Below are 22,108 nucleotides of genomic sequence, written 5' to 3' on the forward strand. Positions count from 1 at the left end.
CCACATGTACAGTAACCCATTGATTTGAACAAGCTCCATGTGAGTCTTGTGAGCTATCCAGTCCTGTAGGCAATAGTTTCAGAAATGCTTATGGTTTTTGTGCATAGGTATGCACATTAAACTTTAAAAACACCATAAGCAGTCATTATTAGGCTACATTTGGAAATATTGCCAAATAGAGAAGAAAACAAGATAATCAGTTTTATAATAATGCCTCATGAAAGCCATACCAGATAACAGTCTTGGAATTGCCCTGGCATGAATATGCTTTATTTATTTCTGATGTAAGTAAGTAAATTACTTCAGAGTCAAATTTATATAATATATTGTTGATTTATAAAATACTATGTAAAAAAAGAAATATTTGGAGGAAATTGTTAGGATAGGCATATTCTAAATAAATGGTCAATGTGCCTACGTGCATTTATGCATATTAACTGAAGATTTTAAATTACAATAACTCACTCTGACATTCTCAGCAAATGCTAACAAACATAGCTTTTACAGCAGGTTCAGAGAAGATGTTCAGATAAAATACTCTTGATTTCCTTGCTAAAGTAAAAGCTTATTTTGGACCTATATAGTATTGTTTGACAGAAGATGAATTACAATTCAATAGACTTGCATGTTCTGATGTATACAAGAATAGTGGGGAGTTGCTTAAATGAATGTACATTATATTTTGGTTTTTGTATATACCAGTATAAAAAGCAAATCATGAGAGGGAACGTTTAAAGATTTGCTAATGCTTATTTTCTTGTTTATTTCATTTCAAACTTCAAAGACCAATTTAACAGTAGGAAATTCTGCACAGCAATTTGATTCTCGTTTGACCATGAAGTGGCTGTGCTAAATAAGGTTTACTTATTAAACTGCTTCCATAATGACACCTTGCTATAATAAATTATGCCTTTGTAATCTCAAATTCTATTTTCAATTAACTTATACAAATTACAAGGTAACATTAGGAGGTTGATTGAGGACAAAGCTTCTTCAGGCAAACCTGCAACCACAGGCTGTCCCCAGTTCATAGGGCTTCCACCAATGCTAGAGTGACATTTACTGCTTATGTTTCAATGCCATGTTGGATGGAATATGTCCCATTTCATGCTGATTAACAGCTCTGCTGTGATAACCAGAGCCTGCTGATGAATCCGGATATTGTCTCTCCCCGCTTCCCTCCCCCTCCCACCCCCCCACCCACATCACAGGCCGCACAGAAAAACATCATTGGTCATCCCTTCCTTTATTTTTAATAGGAATCTTCCATCCACCAGTCTAATAACTTCCTCCATGAACATGCAGTTTCAGACTTTTATATGTACGGCTCCCTCACCTTTCCAACACTCAGCTGATGTGCCATAAAATTTGAGACAGGTGGGAGGGTGAAGAATGTTGTGCATAGGATCTTGGTCCTTACCACTGAGGGCCCCAAGTCCAAATGGCTTTGTAAGGTCATTAAATCTGTTTATATCCAGCCTGGTTAAGGACACGGATTTCTTTTCCCTCTGCTTCAGACAGAGCAAGCTTGATGAGCATCAGAAACGGTGATAGGAAAGGAAGTGCTATGGCAAGGGAGTTGGCAACAGTTCATCCACTGATTGAGAGCATTTTTGCCTATACTTTCAAAATGTCAGCCTCTCACCTGTTGCACAGTGGAATGCTTGCAAGGACCAGTAAATGCTATGTCTTTGAGAGGAGTGTTCCCCAATAAAAAGGCAATCATTGAAGTGTATGTGTAAGTAGAATCCCAAGAAATGTATCCCAAACTGTAATGCAATATTCTGCTGCTGAGTAACAGAGGGTGAGTGCTTCTGAGTCTATCCAAGGTATGAGCTGTCAGTGCATGAGGAATCCCTAACTAGCTGTTCAAGCCTGCTTTCTGCCCCTTTGCACTACTCCAGCACTGCAAAAAGAACACAGGGCTAAGGATCTGGCTATTTTGGTGCAAATCTCTTTGGAACATCAGAGTACAGTAACTCCTCACATAACGTTGCAGTTATGTTTCTGAAAAATGCAACTTTAAGTGAAACCAATTTCCCCATAAGAATTAATGTAAATGAGGGGATTAGGTTCCAGGGAAATTTTTTTCACAAGACAAAAAAACTATATATTATATAGATATACACACAGTCTACGTTTTAAACAAACAGTTTAATACTGTTCACAGCTATGATGATTGTGAAGCTTGGTTTAGGTGGTGAAGTTAGAGGGTGGAAGAGCGAGGGATATTTGCTGCTAAATGATGAATTAGCACTCAGCTGAGCCCTCAAGGGTTAACACATTGTTAAAGTAGCCTCTCACACAAGGCAGCAGGAATACAAGGGAGGGGAAACAGCATAGCAGACAGAGACATACACACACCTTGTATGTGGGGGAGAGAGAGAGATGCACACTTCCCCTTTAAGTAAGCTGACCCACTCTTAAGTGCTTTGTCTTTTTAAGTGGATCAGGAAGTTGAGACAGCAGCTGCTGCCCCAAGCTCTCTATGTCTCTCTCCCTCCATGTCCCTTCCCTGCTCTATATGGAGAAGGGGTAAGCGGGGTGCAGGAGCAGGGGGAAACGGGGACACCCTGACATTAGCCCCCCCCCTTCCCTCTCTGCACAGCAAGCAGGAGTCTCTGGGAGCAGCTCCAAGGCAGAGGGGGAGGGACAGCTGAACAGCTGGCAATTAATAGCCTGCTGGGTGGCTGCTGCACAGGGAACTTAGGGGAGCGGGGAGCTGATAGGGGGGCTGCCGGTCCACCCTGGTTTCAAGCCCCCACCAGCTAGCTGAAACAGGCTGCTCTTCCTGCAAGCAGTGGACAAAGCCGGCGGCTGCCAAATGACGTTATAAGGGAGCATTGCACAACTTTAAAATGAGCATGTTTCCTAATTGATCAGCAACGTAACAACAACACAATGTTGAGCAGGATGAATTTAAGTAAGGAGTTACTGTATCCCCGTTGATGGACTGAGAACTGGATGCCATGATATGGTGACTTTTAGGACTCTCAAGTGAAAACAAAGTTCCTTAAACAACAGCAGGGCCTACTAGCCGCCTTCTTGGGAAGAAAATCCTTTGGTCTGGTCCGTTCCTTCTGTCTGGGGGGTCGAAGAAGATGAGATGAGCTGGGAAGCCAGGATTTTTTCTCAAAATCTCCTTTTTAGTCCTCCAAAAGTGGGGGAAATGGGTGGTATAGTTCATTCCCTCATTATTTCATTCACCAATTAAATCCATTTCCACAAGTCCAAATTTGGCATAGATAACTTCCTACATTCTCTTATTTATTAAGTTCATTCTCAACATCATCTTTCAGCCATGTCAATAGGTCCTTTTTGTTTGTACTAATTCAGTTTCTCTGGTTTTCTTCCACCTGTTTACAACATTCTTTATTGAAAATATCTTGACCTACTTTCCCTAGTAAACTCCTAAGTAGGCCAAAGTTATAGACCAATTGTCACAACAGGGGTTAGGGTTAAGAGCAAAAAAAGGAGCCTGATATGATGCATTTTCCACTGCCACGCACTCTAAGCTAGCATCAGCCAGCTGTGCCATTAATGGAAGCAGTGGTTTGGGTTGGGGGACCCTTTTGCACTAAATCTGTAAATTGGTTTGTTTTCAGATATCAGTTTTGAAAGCAATGCTTTTTTCAATTTACTACTAGGACATATTTTTTGTGGTCCTTTTTTATTTTGGCATGGGTCTTTTATGTATTGCTCCTGAAGGATATCATGGAGTGACTGTTCCCTTTCAGTGGAAATGGGGCCAGACACACCTGTGCCATAATTAATTAGTTGGTTCCCAGCCTGTGGGGCTGGGATTAAGGAATGTCAGGTGATAGATTAATGGACGCCTGGGCCTTATGAAAGGACTGAGAGTGAGGTCAGTCTGGAGTTGGAATGACAGGGAGCAGGTAAGCTTCTGTAGAAGGCCCTGAGCCAGGGTCTGAAGGGGAAAGGGTAGTTCAGGAGAACCAGCTTCAGTCCGAGTGCTCTATACCAGAGCAGGGAAGGATGCAAGGAACGGAGCCCAGAAGGGGCTGGGAATGGTGCTCCAGCAAACCAGGCTGGGGGCTAAGCACTCTATCCCAGATCCATAAAGACTCTCAAAGATAGCACAGATAGGGGCTGGGAATAGGACCTAGAAGTGGGGGGCTGAAGAGAAGCCCCAAAAAGTCAGAGGAACCTTTTTGTCTGTTGGGACTTTGTTTGCTACCCAGGAAGGATTAGGCTTGATTGTGACTTGGCTAGAGGGCTAAACCACATCTCCAGAACAGACTGGTGTCTGGTAAGCCAAGGAGATCCACCTTGGGGAGAGAAACTGAGGCAGGGAGTGCTGGCAGTGCCATGCTTGGCCAGCAGGGGGTGATACAGGGCAACCACAACCCCATGACAGAAGGTTACAACTCCTCTAAGCGTGTTTGAATTGAACTTGTTTTGAGTATGTCAAACATGCAGAGTATATACAGTAACACGTCACTTCATCCACGAAAGCTCATGCTCCAATACTTCTGTTAGGCCTGGTCTACACTAAGAAGGGGGGTCGAACTAGGGTACGCAAATTCAGCTACGTGAATAGCGTAGCTGAATTCGAAGTACCCTAGTTTGACCTACTCACCCGTCCAGACGCAGCGGGGTTGAACTCCGCGGCTCCCCCGTCGACTCCGCCACTGCCGTTTGCAGTGGTGGAGTACCGGAGTCGACCGCAGCGCTTCCGGAGTTCGAACTATCGCGTCTAGATCAGACACGATAGTTTGAACTCCGAGAAGTTGAACTCACCGCATCGACCCGGAAGGTAAGTGTAAACCTACCCTCAGTCTATAAGGTGCCACAGGACTCTTTGTCGCTTTTTACAGATCCAGACTAACACGGCTACCCCTCTGATACTTCAAACATATGTTTATGGAAAATATTGATGTGATTTTTTCCAGCTACTGTTGTTTAGGCATTTTCAGAAATAAAATACATAAAAGTGGCTTTTTCTTACTTTGTTTTAAGGTCTGCAAATTAGTTCACAGTCCAGTACAACTTTAGAGGAGCTGCTCTGCACGCACACACAGCTCTGATTGGAGAGAACATTTACACAGAGTGTCTGCAGGGCTGGCCCTATTTTGTACAGTGTCTTTTTATATAATTTCTATCCCAATATGCTTTGTAGCATTAGGGCCTGCTTATATCCTCAGGTAAGATGCAGAGAGCAGTGAGCAACTGCCAGTCTCCTGCTTGCAATACAACGTACAGCAGTATAAATTATAGAAAACAAAGGTGTAGCAATATTATATAATGTATAACTTAAAGCGTCAGTCAATTTTTCTCTTATCTGTTATTGACCCTAAGAGGTAAAGGGAGAAAAGATTTACTTATAGATGAGTTTTGAAAAAACTGGTCAAGTCCGCAATTTAGCTTGGATGAGAGAGAAATTTTGAATCTATCAGAACTCTTTGTCCAGAGTAATGCAGCAGAATCCACTTTTGAACCATAGAATTGTGTTGACCTGGCTTCCCTTCACCATTTCTGGACAAAGGAAAATGGCAAGAGAAAAATAACTAGAAATGTGTGAGGGGGGGAATCATAATTACCACATACATGCTGGAGGCATATTTTTCAATTAATGAAGCACTGCTTGTGAACACACTGCAATGTTGTCTTTAGAGTGCTAACTTTTATGCAAGTAGTACTAGAAAATAAAGCAAAACATTGTTTTTCATCCCAAATGTGTTAATTTGATAGCTGTAGTGCTATGTCTGCAAAAACAACGAGGAGTCCTTGTGGCCCCCTGGAGACTAACAAATTTATTTGTGCATAAGCTTTTGTGGGCTAGAACCCACTTCATCAGATGCATGGAGTGGAAAATACCGGAGCAGATATAAATACATGAAAGGAGGGAGTTACTGTGTTAGTAAGCCTTCGAATTCAACTTTGAACTCCAAGGTCAGTTCCCCCAACCAGTATAATTGTGAATTACCACTGAAGTGCTTATCGAGATAAGAGACTCTCTAATGTGATGAATCAAATATCTTATCTACTCAATGCACTTAACTGGAAAGTGCCTTCTATAATAAGAAAAAGAATCCTCATTTAACTCAGTGTAAACCAAAAGATGTTTCAGTTCTGGTGATGCTGTATTCTTTAAAATATATAAAGAGCTGTTGTTTATGAAGAGCATTTTAATAAAAACTAAATCTTTACTAGACTTTCTACTTACATAACCCTCATCGCTCATAATATGCAGGCCCTTCACAAACATTAATGAATGTATCCTCACCATACCCAACTAACATTAAAGTATTATCCCCATCTTAGATTTGGGGAACAAAGGCACAAATATTAAATAACTTATCCAAGGTCATACAGGAACTCCACAGCAGAGGTAGAAATAAAGCCCAGCTCTGAGACGATCTTCCTTCCTTCCTCTGTTTCTACAATGAAGGATCAAAACATATGGACTCACAAGCCAAAGCAATGATTAAACAAAAAAAATGCAACTGGCCCATAGAACTACTAGTGGTATTTAATGTACATATAGATCCAGTGTTAATTATACTGAACACTGCACTGTTGATGAGGAAATGTGGTTTCAGTACTTCCAGTTCTGTTGCTAAGATGAAATGTCTCCCTTTAGAAAACATCTTTTTATTGCTCATTACTTTTTCCTTACAGACTGTTCAGAATCAGAAGTAAAATCAATAGTTTTCCTGCGGAGCACCATAATGTTTTTTCCCCAAGTGCTAGACTATGAATACAACCTCCAATTCCATTTATTGCCAGGTATGAGATAACACTTTACTTAGTGTCAACTTTCATAAATTCTAATCCAGTTACAGAAATCTAGGTTAAGATGTATCATACAAGGATAACTGTGTTTTCCAGTAACAGAAAAGGTACACGATTTTTATTTCTGTCTAGAAAAATATTCAGGGTTGCAGAATGTCATGATTTATAGTTAGCAGTTATAGGTCACATTCATTTATGGTACCATTTATTCATCTGTAATTTTAAGTATCTGGATGTAAAAGCTGTTTTTCAAGGAACCAGATATTCCTATTTTTTTACTCTACCAACACAAGTTCTCATCTAGACCAGTTGTTTTTCAGTCTAATATTATCAGTGCTTTACAGAAGATGATTTGAAAATACAAATAGCCCTTTCTTGTATTGCGGTTAAAGGGAAAAAATATCACCCAAAAGAGCAGTACTTACTTTATGTTTTCTTTGTCCAGGTTCCTATCACATCTACTAGATGGTTTTTACACCTAGATGTGTTTAAATTATTCTCTACAACACTTGGTTGAAAATAAGGCCTCTACGCTCAATTTCCTGGATAAAATGAATGTCTGCCACTTTTAACTTATTCCATAAACATATCGTATGATATCAATAACCAAAAACATTCTATACTTAGCACTAAAAATCTTTTTTTCTCCTCTCTGGCCACAAGAGACTTAAAGCCAAAGGTCACTCAGATTAGTCCCCATAGCCACCCCTCCAAGGAATTGGTTCCCAACAAAAGGAAACCATTATCTTTGCTTGATTTTAAAGCATGTCCCTCTTTCCCATGATATAAAACTGGCCTCATACCTGGTCTTGGCACAGACTATGCCAATGTAATGCTTTGTACTCACAATAGCTCCTACCACCAGAGATGCTATGTAGGAAAGGCGGGCAGGAGCTAATGAGGAACCAGGAGGATTCACATCCGCCAGGCTCAAAAGTGGAGAAAACTCTGCTTAGTATGCCATCCTCAAGATCCTCCTTGAACTGAAGGTGGGGAGGAATTGAGAAACAGACTGATTGCCTCCACCAGTAGGGCTGACCAAGGTCCTTTCCCCACTAGGCAGGGAAAGCTTTTTAGTTTGTATATCATTAAAAGAATAAAAAGGAAAATAGAATAGCTGTGTTATTCACTGAGCACAGTCTATCTTGTGCACTGAATGAGGCAGGGGTCCTGAGGAAAAAATAGCATGTTATCATATAATGAAGACCATAACATAACACATATTATACTAAGGGCCAGAATTAAGATTGCACAGGCAAGCTCAATACTGGCATTTCCTAACTTTCAGGTGCTTCACTTTGCAACCTAAATACTTTGTAATGGCTTTTTAATCTAATTTACCTGGGGGAAGGTACAGAGGAGAGAAGTCTGCAGACATTTACCACTTGAGATAAAGGACTATATTAGCAGGCAGTAGGAAAAAGCTGTTATTCTCTGTGAACGAGCCACTAGAGCAGAGTTCTCAAAGTCCTGGCCCACAAGCCATCTGCAACCCAAGAAACTCCCCATTGGGGCCCACGGAAACTTTTTAAAAAGTTATTGCCAGCCAAGGGGGGAGGGGAGAGGGCAGGAGAGATGCAGCCATGCTGCCAGCTCTGTCTGCTGCAGGCGCTGCCCCCTGCAGCTCCCATTGGCTGGGGGAGCATCACTAGTTGCTGGGCAGAGTCAGCCATGGAGGCAGCATCATTAGTTGCCAGGCAGAGTCAGCCATGGAGGCAGCATCACCAATCCCCGGGCAGAATCAGCTGGGGCGGCGTGAGGCCAAGGGAGCGAGGGAAAAGGGTGGGAAACAGGCTGGGAGGTAGCGTGACTCATGAGGCTACAATGACAGCGGGAGGGTGCATGCTACTTCTGTCCCCGCTCCCTAAGTGCTGACTCCATGGCCAATGGGAGCTCCAGGGGATGTTGCCTGCACAGAGGCAATGTCCCTGGTGCCTGCAGATAAGATAAGGTGAAGATAAGAAGAAAGGAAAAACATTGTTTCTACCTGTTGGCACTGCAGGTCTGTGTAAAAAAAAATGGGGCCCTTTATTTACTTTTTTACCCACTGTCCCATGTAATGTTGGTAAGTTGTGTAGGAGAGGGCCATCTCAGCCGGAGCACCAGGAGGCACTGAACCCGATGGGGGCATAATCCCAGACACACAGAGAGGGTTAGAACCACCCACTGCCCCATCTCTTTAGGGTAGTAGCTATGCTCCTCACCCCCTGAATCTGACCAGTGGGCAGACCACGACTGTGCCTCCTTCTCAGCCACTTTTGTGCCCAAGATGGCCGAGCCTAGCAAGGTCCTGCTGTCAGCAGAGCATGGAGTGTGGGAAAGTGGAACGAACACAACTATCTGATGCACACCTTGCTGCAATCCTGAAGGTTTCAACTGCTCAGTCACTGAGGCCAAACATCAACAAACTGACAGAACTGAAGTGTTGCCACGTGTCTGGCAAACACTACAAACTCTCTGGCAGGCGAAGAATTGTATAAAGTTGTATGACAGTTTTATTATTTCTAAGAAATTCAAAATAAAAAATACAATATAAACGTTTTCTTTTCTGAACACCATCTTCAGTGACATTATTGGCCCATTGGGAGGATTTGAGGACTGGCACTGGCCCTAAGGTAAATTGAGTTTGAGACCCCTGAACTAGAGGATGCAGTGTAACAGGGTGTGCTACCTATTCATGTCAAATTCACTGAGTAGCCCAACTATACTGAGAGTTTAGACAAAGACAGAGATACAACAGGTTCTTCCTGAGAGGTAGTGTGACTAAGGGTATGTCTACACTACGGGATTCTTCCGATTTTACAGAAACCAGTTTTTTAAAACAGATTGTATAAAATCGAGTGCACGCGGCCACACTAAGCACATTAATTCGGCGGTGTGCGTCCATGTACCAAGGCTAGCATCGATTTCCGGAGCGTTGCACTGTGGGTAGCTATCCCGTAGCTATCCCGTAGTTCCCGCAGTCTCCCCCGCCCATTGGAATTCTGGGTTGAGATCCCAATGCAAAAACAGTGTCGCGGGTGATTCTGGGTAAATGTCGTCACTCAGTCCTTCCTCCGGGAAAGCAACTGCAGACAATCATTTTGCGCCCTTTTTCCCTGGATTGCCCTGGCAGCCGCCATAGCATGGCAACCATGGAGCCTGTTTTGCCTTTTGTCACTGTCACCGTATGTGTACTGGATGCTGCTGACAGACGCGGTACTGCACTGCTACACAGCAGCATTCATTTGCCTTTGCAAGATAGCAGAGATGGTTATCAGTCATATTGTACTGTCTACCATGCCATTGTAAATTGGCGATGAGATGACGGTTATCAGTCGTTCTGTACCGTCTGCTGCTATCATGGGTGCTCCTGGCTGGCCTTGCTGAGGTCGGCCGGGGGCGCATAGGCAAAAATGGGAATGACTCTTCAGATCATTCCCTTCCTATGTTTTCTCTAAAAATAGAGTCAGTCCAGCCTAGAATATGGGGCAAGTGTACTAGAGAACCAGAGAGCACAGCTGCTCCGTGTCAGAGCCCCAGAGATCCCGCAGAAATGATGAGCTGCATGCCATTCTAGGGGGTGCCCCTGCAACAACCCCACCCATTGCTTCCCTCCTTCCCTCCTCCCCCAACCCTCCTGGGCTACCGTGGCAGTGTCCCCCCATTTGTGTGATGAAGTAATAAAGAATGCAGGAATAAGAAACACTGACTTTTTAGCGAGATAAAATGAGGGGGAGGCAGCCTCCCGCTGCTATGATAGTCCAGGGAGTACAGAATCTTTTCTTTAGACATGAAAGTGGGGGGGCTGATGGAGCTCAGCCTCCAGCTGCTATGATGAGGACGGTTACCAAGCCTTTTGTACCATCTGCCAGGAGTCATTCCCATTTTTACCCAGGTGCCCCCAGCTGACCTCACCGAGGCCAGCCAGGAGCACTCACGGGATGATGAGGACAGTTTTCCATAATTTTGTACTGTCTGCCATCAGGAAAGGAAGGGGAGGGGATGCTGCTGTTCAGCGCCGCAGCACCGCGTCTACCAGCAGCATGCAGTAGACATACGGTGACATTGAAAAAAGGCGAGAAATGATTTTTCCCCTTTTCTTTCATGGGGGGGAGGAGGGTAAATTGACGAGATATACCCTGAACCACCCCGGACAATGTTTTTGACACTTCAGGCATTGGGAGCTCAGCCAAGAATGCAAATGCTTTTCGGAGACTCCGGGGACTGTGGGATAGCTGGAGTCCTCAGTCCCCCCTCCCTCCCTCCATGAGCGTCCATTTGATTCTTTGGCTTTCCGTTACGCTTGTCACGCAGCACTGTGCTGAGTCCCTGCTTTGGCCTCTGTCTATCATAGCCTGGAGATTTTTTCAAATGCTTTGTCATTTTGTCTTCTGTAGCAGAGCTCTGATAGAACAGATTTGTCTCCTCATACAATGATCAGATCCAGTATCTCCCGTATGGTCCATGCTGGAGCTCTTTTTGGATTTGGGACTGCATCGCCACCCATGCTGATCAGAGCTCCACGCTGGGCAAACAGGAAATGAAATTCAAAAGTTCGCAGGGCTTTTCCTGTCAACTTGGCCAGTGCATCTGAGTTCAGATTGCTTTCCAGAGTGGTCACAATGGTGCACTGTGGGATACCGCCCGGAGGCCAATACTGTCGAATTGCGGCCACACGAACCCTAATCCGACATGGCAATACCAATTTCAGTGCTACTCCCCTCATCGGGGAGGAGTACAAAAATCGGTTTAAAGAGCCCTTTATATCGATATAAAGGGCTTTGTTGTGTGGACGGGTGCAGGGTTAATTCGGTTTAACGCTGCTAAATTCGGTTTAAACACATAGTGTAGACCAGGTCTTAATATATGGGATTTGGGCTGCCCAATTAGAGAACTGGGCTTTATTCCCAGCTCACGTGATCGCCCAGTGAGGTGTAGGATGTTGTTTAATATATATAACGCATATATAATTATCAACATCTGTCAGAAGTGAGTCAAGAACTCAGGTTTTCTTGATTCCCATTTATTTCTTATTTGTATTTGTGTTCGCTTCTGGATCTCGTCTTGCCCCTGAGAAGTGAGGGGGTTTCCTTCCTCATGTGTTTCACCCACAGGGGGTCAGGACTCCATTGGAGCGATGTGCACAGTCTTCAGCCTGGTCAGTGAGGGGCATGGCACAGATCTCTTTACTCTCCCCCTTGCTCCTACAGCTGCTCCATCAGCAGCTAGGCTTTCTGTTCCCTGTGATTCCCTATGCAATGTCTGCTGCTCCTGCTGTTACAGAACATTAGGAGCCCAGCTCGAGAATGTTCGGGAATTTTGGAAAGATGCTACAATTATGCTCAGCAGTGCAGGCCAAAGATGGGAAATGGTGATTTTCAGCACCTTATAACTTAACCAGACCTGAATAAAGTATCATGGGATGATCAAAAGGCACATCTCTGGCCCCAGGGTTTTCCGCCTGTGAATTTGAAAGGCCTGCTGCAATACAATACAATAGAAATGTTAGTTTCTGAAAATGTGGTAAGAATCTTTTATAATGGAAAGTGTTAGGCAACTGAAATATAAGGGTGACTGCCAGCTCCCCTTCTATTTGATCATACAAATATACAAATATAAATAGAGAGATGATATACTGTATGCAGATGAACTTAGAAATTGTTTGTACTTTACAAAATTCAATGGGGAACTTGCATATCTGTAAGAGTTCTGAAGGGTTACTAGAAGAAACTACTTTGCAAAGATTATTATAACAAACTTTAAAAGTACTATATTTAAAAAAGCCAAAGAGACTTTTCTAGATATTATGCACATTTATACCGATTGAAAAGAACTCTTTATATACTCTCAAACATTGCGGAACAGAAAACTGGAAAATAAAAAAAATGGACTGAAGGGAAAAATAAAGCTTTAGAGATCTGAGTTATCTATACCCAAGAGAGAGGGTCATAGGCAGAGGTGAAAGTAAGCCAGTACACCATGGTATGGCATACCGGCAAGAGCCAGTGCACTGTACCAAGGTGGCCCGGCTTCTCCAGGTGGCAGTATAAAGGGCCTGGGGCTGCCCAGGCCCTTTAAATTGCCACCAAAGCCCCACTGCCTCTACTGCCCTGGGCCCTTTAAATAGCCACCGGAGCCCTGCTGCCAGAGCCCTGGGGTAGCAGCGGCAGCCAGGGGCTCCGGCAGCAGTTTAAAGGGCCCGGGGCAGTAGTGGCGGCCGACTCCTGGGCCCTTTAAACTGCTGTCGGAGCCGCCGGCTGCCACTGCTACCCCAGCAGGAGAGGGGGAGGCCACTTACAGGCCAGGCTGGGGCTGACTCTGATCCCCCCCATCCCCGCCCCTTCTGCCTGAGGCCCCGCCCCTTCCAGGGGCCATAGCCGGCCCCAACCCAGCCCCGTACTGGTAAGTTCCTATTTCTACTTTCACCCCTGGTCATAGGTAACTGAAACAGCCCATAAGGATATGAGTCAATGGAGAGGTGGCAAGCCCCAATATCTTACAAACAAATCCATTAAAGGAATATTCTCCATCTTCCATGTACTCCATAAGAAAGTGGATAAAAAACCTTTAAAATAATGCATTTTACAACAAAATAAATTTGCTCTGAAATAAAGAACAAATACTCATTAACACAGTGCAAAAAGGAAATTATGAAGAAATTAATACGGAAAGAATGAAAAATCTAGCAACATAGAAGATGACTCACTGCAATTCAAGAAATCTATTACAGAAACAGGGAAATAGAGAAACCAGATGGCACAAAGAAGCCTCCATACAAAGCAAAGAACAGCAATGAGTCCAAGATCTGGAAAGCATCCTTCAGCCCAGCACCATAGGCAAGAAGATGCAGCCATTAAACGGTAGGTTAAAAGACATGTTAAGATGTTAAGCAAATTAATTTGCATGGCTTCGTCAGGTAACTGAATTAAAAACTCTCCCACAGTACTGAATTTCAAAAGACCAGCAAAAAAAATTTACTTTTGACTCATTAGAGATAAACAAAACAGGTTATAAATGACATACAGGATTCACCTGCCCTTAAATTTCCAAGTTGTGAAGAATTACCTTTGATAAATAGACAAGATCCACCTATTACTTTGGGGTTTAATCAACCTCTGTTTTAGCTTTTCTAGAAAGGAGCAGCCCCTACAAGAAGTAGATTACTCTCTTGTAGAAAGTGTTATTTTTTTGTTGACAGCTAAAGAAATCATAATTGAACTGAACACATTGTTTTATCACTTGCTTTGCTTTGTTCTTTTTTTTTTTTTTTTGTAGAATGAATTTATAACTGTGAGTTCTCTTTCCTGTCTAAGTCATTGTGTCCCCTGAAATATGGAAAGAACCTTTATATGACAAATAGCAGTGTCATCTCTCTCTGAACTTATCAGAAACAGTTAATGCTGGCCTACTTGTTTGTTTTGCTAAATGTAGTGATTTGAGGGATAAAATTTTTTGATGCTCAACACTCTAACTCAGGAATAAAGTACCACAGCAGTATATGCAACTTAATACATTTTGATTTACAAGGCACAATGCTAGCAGTGATCCAGATCAATAACGTACAAGCTCCATTGTCCAAGGTATAGAATTTTCAACACTGCAAGTCAGGACAAGCATTGGCTTGGGAGAGAGCTGAAGGCACTTTGTTTTCTTATTTTGCTACCGAGTTATTTCAAAGAGAGAAGGGATAGACTACTTCACACACGGAACATTTGAGATGATAATCTCTTCAGCCAAGGCTGTGATTTGGCAGTCATTGGATGAAGCATAATAGTTACTGCAGTGAACTCAGGTTGAAAAGCAACACAAATTGCTGCATGAGTTTGGAAAGTAGAAACCAAATAATAATCAACCATATGTTGTATGTTAAGAGGTTTTGCTCACAATTTGAGGGGCACATAGAGAAAAGTGTAATAGCAAAAGACGAGGATGGCATCATCACAATAGTGTTTGCTGGCTTGTTTTCCTCTATATAGTCCCTGTTCATTTCAGGCTGCTGCTTCCTTGTTGCAATAACAGCTAGATGTGTTGATCTTACCTTAAAAATAATTGTATTGGGGTCAAATTCTACACTTAAATACACATACACAATTGCCATTTTCATCAAGGGATTTATATGTCTATCTCTAGGGGGAAAAATAGACTTATATTGTGTTAATGTTTTATACTGTGTATTTTTAAAGCACTTGTTTAATGAATATTCATGTGAGCCTTCTATTATCAGCATAATAGCTTGATAGCTTTTGTTTGCTTGCTTCTTGCTTGCATTGCCCTGTGCAAGGTAAAAGTATCATGGAGTCATGGCTGAGACTTCATAGATAAGGTTTAAGGTAGTTTCCTTTCTAAACCCACTTTTGATCACCCTGCTTCACACAGTTTTAAAAAGTCTAGTTGCAGCATGACATTTTGCATGCTTTTCATATATCCGAGGAGACTACATTTTTGAACTGTGGAGAATAATTCTTCACAGGCAGACAAATGGACTCTGTATGTGACCTAACAGGTCTTTTCGCACTGTTTATATAGATATAGCTATTTAGATATAGATAGATAAAGAAATATATAGAGAAAGCTTCCTTTCTCCAAGGGAAAAAAACCCAACCCCACTGGGTTTTGCTTTGTTTTTATTCTGGGGTTTGTTGATTATTTTTACTTTTTTAACGTCACTAAAGTATTTACATGAAAATTAAACATATTTGAAAGTTTGTTACTAGAAACAGATTCTTATTTCAATCTGTTAATGAGAAACTATCTTTCCAAAGCTAAGAAGGGAAAGTGATAAAAAATTCTTATTTCTACTAGGCCAATTAGAGAAGGAAAAACAAAGTTACAGATCTGTCACGAAGCCTAGAAGGGAGATATGATGGGTAGAACCATGAATGACTGAGGGGAGTATGTATGGAATTAGCTGCCATTGGATATTGGAGAGATGAGTGGGTAAAGTTATGAATTATTAGGAGGCTTATTCAGTAGAATCAAGCATTCGATGGAAAGTGAGCAGAAAATCTGAAAATGCGGTTTTATGTAGAGCTGGCCTGCTCATCTTAGTTTAATTTTCAGAGTGTTTAATTCATTATGTGGCTGTTTCTCATTTTCACAGTAGTATATGTGAAAGCTGCTGATCAATACGGCAAACAGTTTATTATTGGTTAACATACCTAAATTGATTGGACTGAAATAATTAAAACAGATCATTTTTCTTAGGTAAATTGAATTGGAATTGTTAAATAGCAAGATAAATAATTCAGCCATATTTCAAAAACTGCAGAAAATCAGTTTTATGGTGATTAATTGAAGTTGAAGAATAGAACATTTTAAAAGACTCTGTCCTTCTGTCCAGCCAGCTCACCATCAGTAGAGTATGATTTTAGCACATAAGAATTGGTTCGGTCAAAACTCGCAATAATCTAGGGCCTACATTTTTAATAGCAACTAGGTATTTTGTGTTCCTAAGTTTTTGGTTATCCAATCTGGGACAACTTAAAGGGCCCTGATTTTCAGAGAGTGGATATTCAGTTCTTTCTGAAAAACACATTTTAAGGCTTTGGTGATGCTGAATGCCCAATTTGGGTCATATTTGAAAAAGAGACCTAGGCACCAAAAGAAAGAAGTTGACAAAAGTGTTGTTGGCATATAGGGGAGTAGTAGGACCAACTAGTTAGCAAAGTGAGTTCTCAATTGTGTTTGTGTTTTACTTACAGAACTGCAAGCTTTTCATGTGGATGATATTTATGCCATTATGGCTGAGGAATAAATATGCTTACGAGATGAATCACATAGGATGTGTTATGTTTCATATAACAACTTCTTTGTTGTGTTTCCCCCGGCTTTCATCTTTTACAATTGTTTTCCCTTCCTCTCTCTTCCTAGAAAAAAAAATTATACTTTGGATGGGGAAAATATCACAGTCCTGATTCCTGCTTTCCCAATACAGTTGAGAAAAAAACAACTTGTATATTTTACACATCAAACATGTAATGACATTGTACTGTACTCCATTCACCCATTGGTCAGAGAACCCACCCTGTATATACCGGGCAAGTCAAATTTTGCTGCATTCACCATATATAATGGGCTGCAAAACCTCATTGACCATACATATCCTCTCAATACTGGTCTGAACTCTCCCTCTACCAGGGGAAGGGCAGCTATGAGTTAAAGACCTTAAAGCTAAAATTAGTATCCACAATATGAGGGGATCGATGTGGCTAAAGGATACACATTGCATATGGAACATTAATTGTGAGTTTTCTCACTTTCAAAAGTGCTTTAGACAACTCTGATGTTCTAATAACATTTTGCTAAATGAATGTTTAATTGATTTACAAATACATTTTATCTTGTGAATTTTACTGCATTTGAGTTTTGTGCAGAATATTTCTTACAATATATCTTTTTTCTGCAAGTCAGTAAATGGGTAAAATCTTTATATATGCTACACACATTTATTCTAGAACAAAAAATATAATCCCCTATAGAAACGTAGATTCATTTGTGTTCTAGTCATAGGGAGAAAAAATGCATAAAATCAGTGTATTACAATATGCTTGGTCATTCTGTGGATGACATAATCTCAGTTACCTACTAAAATGTACTAGGTTGGTTTTTTTTTTTAATTTTGCAAACAAAACAGGAATTAATTGAATTTTTAAATTGTTAATTTCTTTTGACCCAAAAATAAATTTGACCCAATTTATAAATTAAATCTAAAATGTACTTATTTTTTATGAAGAAATCTGGTGAATTCAATTCAGATTACTCTTAATTTATAGTTTATATCTTATAGTTTATATCTTGTTCTGCATTTGAAACTATGCCTTTAGTGATACCAGTGCAACCCAACTGCCTTCAGATTATGTGCTTGTAACATCGTCAATAAATTTATGGTGCAATTGACTTGAATGTAACAATTCTGTTGATGTAGCTGAAGGGACAGAATCTAGCACTTCTGTTAATTTTGTTGGTCCTGTAGTACTAACAAGAATAAAACAATACAATCTATTTTTTGTCTATAAAGTCAGCAGGTATCACTTGGAGCAGATCTTTTGAATAAGGTGTTGCCATTTCTCAGTCACTTCTCAAAAGTATACCCACACTTTAACAATGAAATTACTGATATGTACTTTCAACATTAACTCCAGGTTATAGTTGGGCTGAGAATTTCCATCTGTCATGCTCTTCTGCCTACAGGTCACCACTTGTCAGAATCCTAAGAAAGTAAAGTAAAAAAGAGATAAATAGTGTGCTTTCTCTTTAATCCTTAGTTATCCTTTTCCCTTTCAGCACCCTCCTTGATAGGTATGGTAAGGAAGGACTGGGCTTCCCAAAACAGCATTGCCCTCTCATGGCAAGAGCCTGATTTTCCCAATGGAGCCATTCTGGACTACGAGATCAAGTACTATGAGAAAGTAGGTCTTGCTTAGAACATCAACCAAATAAAACCCTACAGAGCAGCATGTTATATATTGAAATATCTTTATATTTTTTAAACTTGGAAACTTGTTCTCACCTTATTTATCCCATATACAATCATTAGGTTTAAGTGTTAGTTTTGTTTTGTACTGATCTATTTATGTTTTGATTTGTCGTTTTATGTGAGATTTGAGAACTAGAAAAAAACGGATATGCACATCTCATGATGCCACATTAGTGAGGTTTATAAACACTGTTAAATGTATGGCCCCGTTGATGTGGTTTCATGTATAGATTGCCATGATATTGTTGATATAATACAATTATGATAAATGTCATTGTGATTACATTTTTTGTGGTCTGATTTAGCAACAATCTCAGGCCAAATTACACAGTACACATTTCTAGCTACGGGATTAACAAAGAACAGAGAATATTAGACTAAATACAATTGCATTGTTTTTAAGATTAGAAAGAGAGATGAGAACCACATAAGTGGTATTCATGTCAGAAGTCTGAACCCAAAATCTTCAAGCCCATTTGAGCAAAGGTGCACACACTTCCCTCACTCCAGATGTAGATGTGCACATTTGTAAGTACAAACTGGGGTCTGCTTTTGCTCATGTCCATTCTGTGCACATTTGCACACCCCAGTTTGAAGAATAGGCCTCTCTACAGAATAAAAGTTTGTGGTAATTGGTACCTTCATGCTTTGAGAAACATCCAGGAGTTTTCAGGTATCTGCATCTCAACCTGCCAAACTAAGGAGATAATAATATTTCCTTTTCCCTTTCCTTTTCTAAGAAGCACAAAGCAATGAATGGAAAGGAGAAAAGAGTCCTGAGGAGGAAGACAAAGCAGAGACAGGAAAAGGGAGTTATATTTTTACTTTGTAAATATCTGGTCTTCTTGTTTTTCAGTCTGAGAAGTTCTGAGCCTGCAATTCTGTGCAAAGTTATGCTGTTTTATTAAAGCTAGAATTGAGAAAAGCCCAACAATTGAAATTACTCGGATTGAAAAACAAGTTTCACTGTTTATCTTATTTGGTAAACAAACCAATGAGGCCTGGAAAATCCACAGAATCGAGGGATCCTCAAGGATCTATTACATAACTTTTCCCATGTTGCTTCCCTATTATGACTTGAGCTGGCACTTGTTTTATTTATCAACAATAAAAAAATCTGACTCTGAATTAGAAAGATAAATCTATTAAGAGACGTTTTGGCTCATTCCACAGATTGGCCATCAAAATTTTAGCAAGGATATTAAGTTTTAAGCACTATATTTACACAAACTTATTGGTAGATTATACTCTGAAGAAAATACAGTGTTACTGAGCAACTTGGCACAGGATTCCTCTTTAATAGTGTCAATAGGACACTAAAATCTAGCACTGCCTAAGGAAGTTGACCTTTGCACAGTAGAGTCACATGCTTCATAGTCCTAATAGGTATATATACCTCAAACAAATCCTGTCCAACCCCATATAGGAAGCACCATTTTCTTTTCTAGTCCTTCAGAATGCATCAGGGGTATTTTTCTACTATAAGCAATTCTTTCTCTTACACATGGTGGGCGGGAGGAGGATTAGTTGCTGGCATATGCAGCAATTCTCCCAGTGGTTATTTTGCCCTTAGTGCCTTGCGATAGTCACTCATTGTACTGAATCAATAATTTTTTAACAAAGCACCTTTTGTCAATAGCCTACAGGAGACACTCTTTTGGCAGTACTAATTAGAAGGCAAACTGGGAGACAAGCAGGGGCAGCAACAACTGTAGAAAGATTATTAAGGGGGAAAAAAAATATATGTTACAACTTTCTCTGAAACATCAGGCATGTACCACTCTTGCAGGCCAGATTCTGGAAGGAGACCAGAATCATGTGCCGTACTCTGATACTGAAATAGGAAATTTGATTTTATGCCATATTAATGTCTTTGATGTAGCCATGTTAATGTTTTTATATAGAACCATAGCAATGTTATTTATATAGCACCTTTGGAGTACATTAGGCTTTGCAGACATGATAACGAATGGGTATAATGGCCAAATGCAAAGTAAAATTGTATGCTGAAATGAAGAGGAAAGCCCCTACCCCAAAACCAGCAAATACAAGTGTGGCCTTTACAAAAATCGATTTGTCTCACCCTGAAACTCCACAGAGTACAGTTACTAAAACCCCAGAAGAGCAATATTACAGTAAAAGCTGTGTTCTCTGGACTTTATCAACCGGAAAGCTCTAGTAACTGGCATTTCTGATATTCCCCAATACAAATCTTCAATCTAGTAACCGGGACTAACATACTGCCCAGGAGGTTATGCAATTGCACATTCTGCACTCTACTTTTATGCAAACGAGACGGAAGTCAAGTAAGCAAGCTGATATCAGGGTTTTATTCAAAAAAGCAGCTTCCAGTGTGCGTCATAGAGTCATTACAGATTCAGCCCAATCTCCTACACCTTCTACATCTACAATGATAATTTATGTTGATAATGATGACCCTGAGGCACTGCAAGATCCTGAAGTGCCTTCTGAATCACCAAAAAAAGATTAAATTATGTTCAGTATAGTTTTAGTGTTAAGTGTATTGATAGTGATCTGGGTGTATACCATACGCTGCCCATAGTGATATGTAGTGTCATAAGATAACCTAATGTATAGAAAACTTTACCTGTATACACCTAAGTGCTTCAAGAAACCAACCACTCTGCAGTGCAGTACTGCTACTGGATTGGTGAATACCTGTATACTGTATTTTATATTTTATTCATTTTATTGTATTCTAATTCTTTGAAATATGGTATTCCTTTGGTAAAAATATAACTCTCAGTTAACCGGAATATTTGATTAACCGGCATCCCCACACACACTCCTCCAACATGCTGGATAACAAAGTTTTTACTGTAGAAGGGAAGTCTAGAATCACAGAAGCTTCTCAGCAGCATTTGGTTGTGGAAATATCAGCAGTCAAGTTCTCAGCAACCACTACAAGCCTGAAATGGGACTGTTGTCATAAACGTGTAGAGACTGTGGAGATCTGACATAGCAATGTGAATGATGTTACCGCATGGACATCATTGTATTGTGAACTTCGAAAATTGTGGCCAGCATTCTGATTTATGCCTAATTGGAGTCCGAAAAAGAGTTTGGTTATGGTATCTTACTGCCCAGTTTACTGTGGGTCTCTTAAGTGGAAAGACACAGTTCTAAGACCTCAAAATAAGCCAGTCCATCAAACCTAAACTCAAGACAGCAGAGAAGTTTTGTACAATAAATGTGAAGTTCTCACTATGCAAGGAAAAAAAAGTTTTAAGGAGGCAATAAAAATGCATATAGTGATGCATAGTTCCCAATAAATCTTCATTTGCCCCAGATATTGCTATAAAGACTACCGCAAATAAGAATGGAACAGATATTGCAGACTATTCTTAGGTTTTTTTCCTGTATGGTATCCTATTTGCCTCCCATTTGTATTAGAGGGAAGACTGGGTTTTTCCCCCACAGACATTGCAGAACTGAGTGCCTCCACTGAACACTCCTGTGTTTGAATAGCACAGTGTGTGACAATAGTTTAACTCTGTGAAACCCCGAGGATTTCAGCAGAATTATTGGATAATTTTTTATTCCTTTTAAAAGTAACAGTTTATGTTCCCTGGAGCTTTCTTTGGTGATTTTTGGGAACAGGCCAGAGAGAAATTCTAGACCTCTATAGGGAGTTCTGCATTCATTTAACTATAGCCACCAGGACTTCCTCAACCCATGAATAAAACTTCTTGTCCCTCCCGTGCTTCTAAGATTGCTCAGAAGATATGGGAAGCTTTAGTACTGGGATCCCAATGGAATTTTTCCTGTTGAGGCCAAACTGACATGTGATCCAGGGGTTTTCACCTCCTCACAGCCTCTGAGAGGCACAATTGGATTGAAGGCAGTAAAATACAGAAGTTCACATAATGCTAT

General features: G+C 40.8%; 1 protein-coding gene across 1 annotated transcript in view; it reads left to right on the top strand.

The window, feature by feature from the left end:
• The window catches only part of LOC123361801 (ephrin type-A receptor 6), a 394,507-nt gene that overhangs the window by 131,141 nt on the left and 241,258 nt on the right, over positions 1–22,108 (top strand). Inside the window, exon 3 of the mRNA XM_045001949.1 lies at positions 18,022–18,146. Within this exon, the coding sequence (XP_044857884.1) occupies positions 18,022–18,146 (125 nt within the window). The remainder of the gene's footprint in view (positions 1–18,021; positions 18,147–22,108) is intronic.

Source organism: Mauremys mutica, chromosome 1 (assembly GCF_020497125.1).
Source record: "Mauremys mutica isolate MM-2020 ecotype Southern chromosome 1, ASM2049712v1, whole genome shotgun sequence".
In the NCBI taxonomy this organism is placed as follows: Eukaryota; Metazoa; Chordata; order Testudines; family Geoemydidae; genus Mauremys; species Mauremys mutica.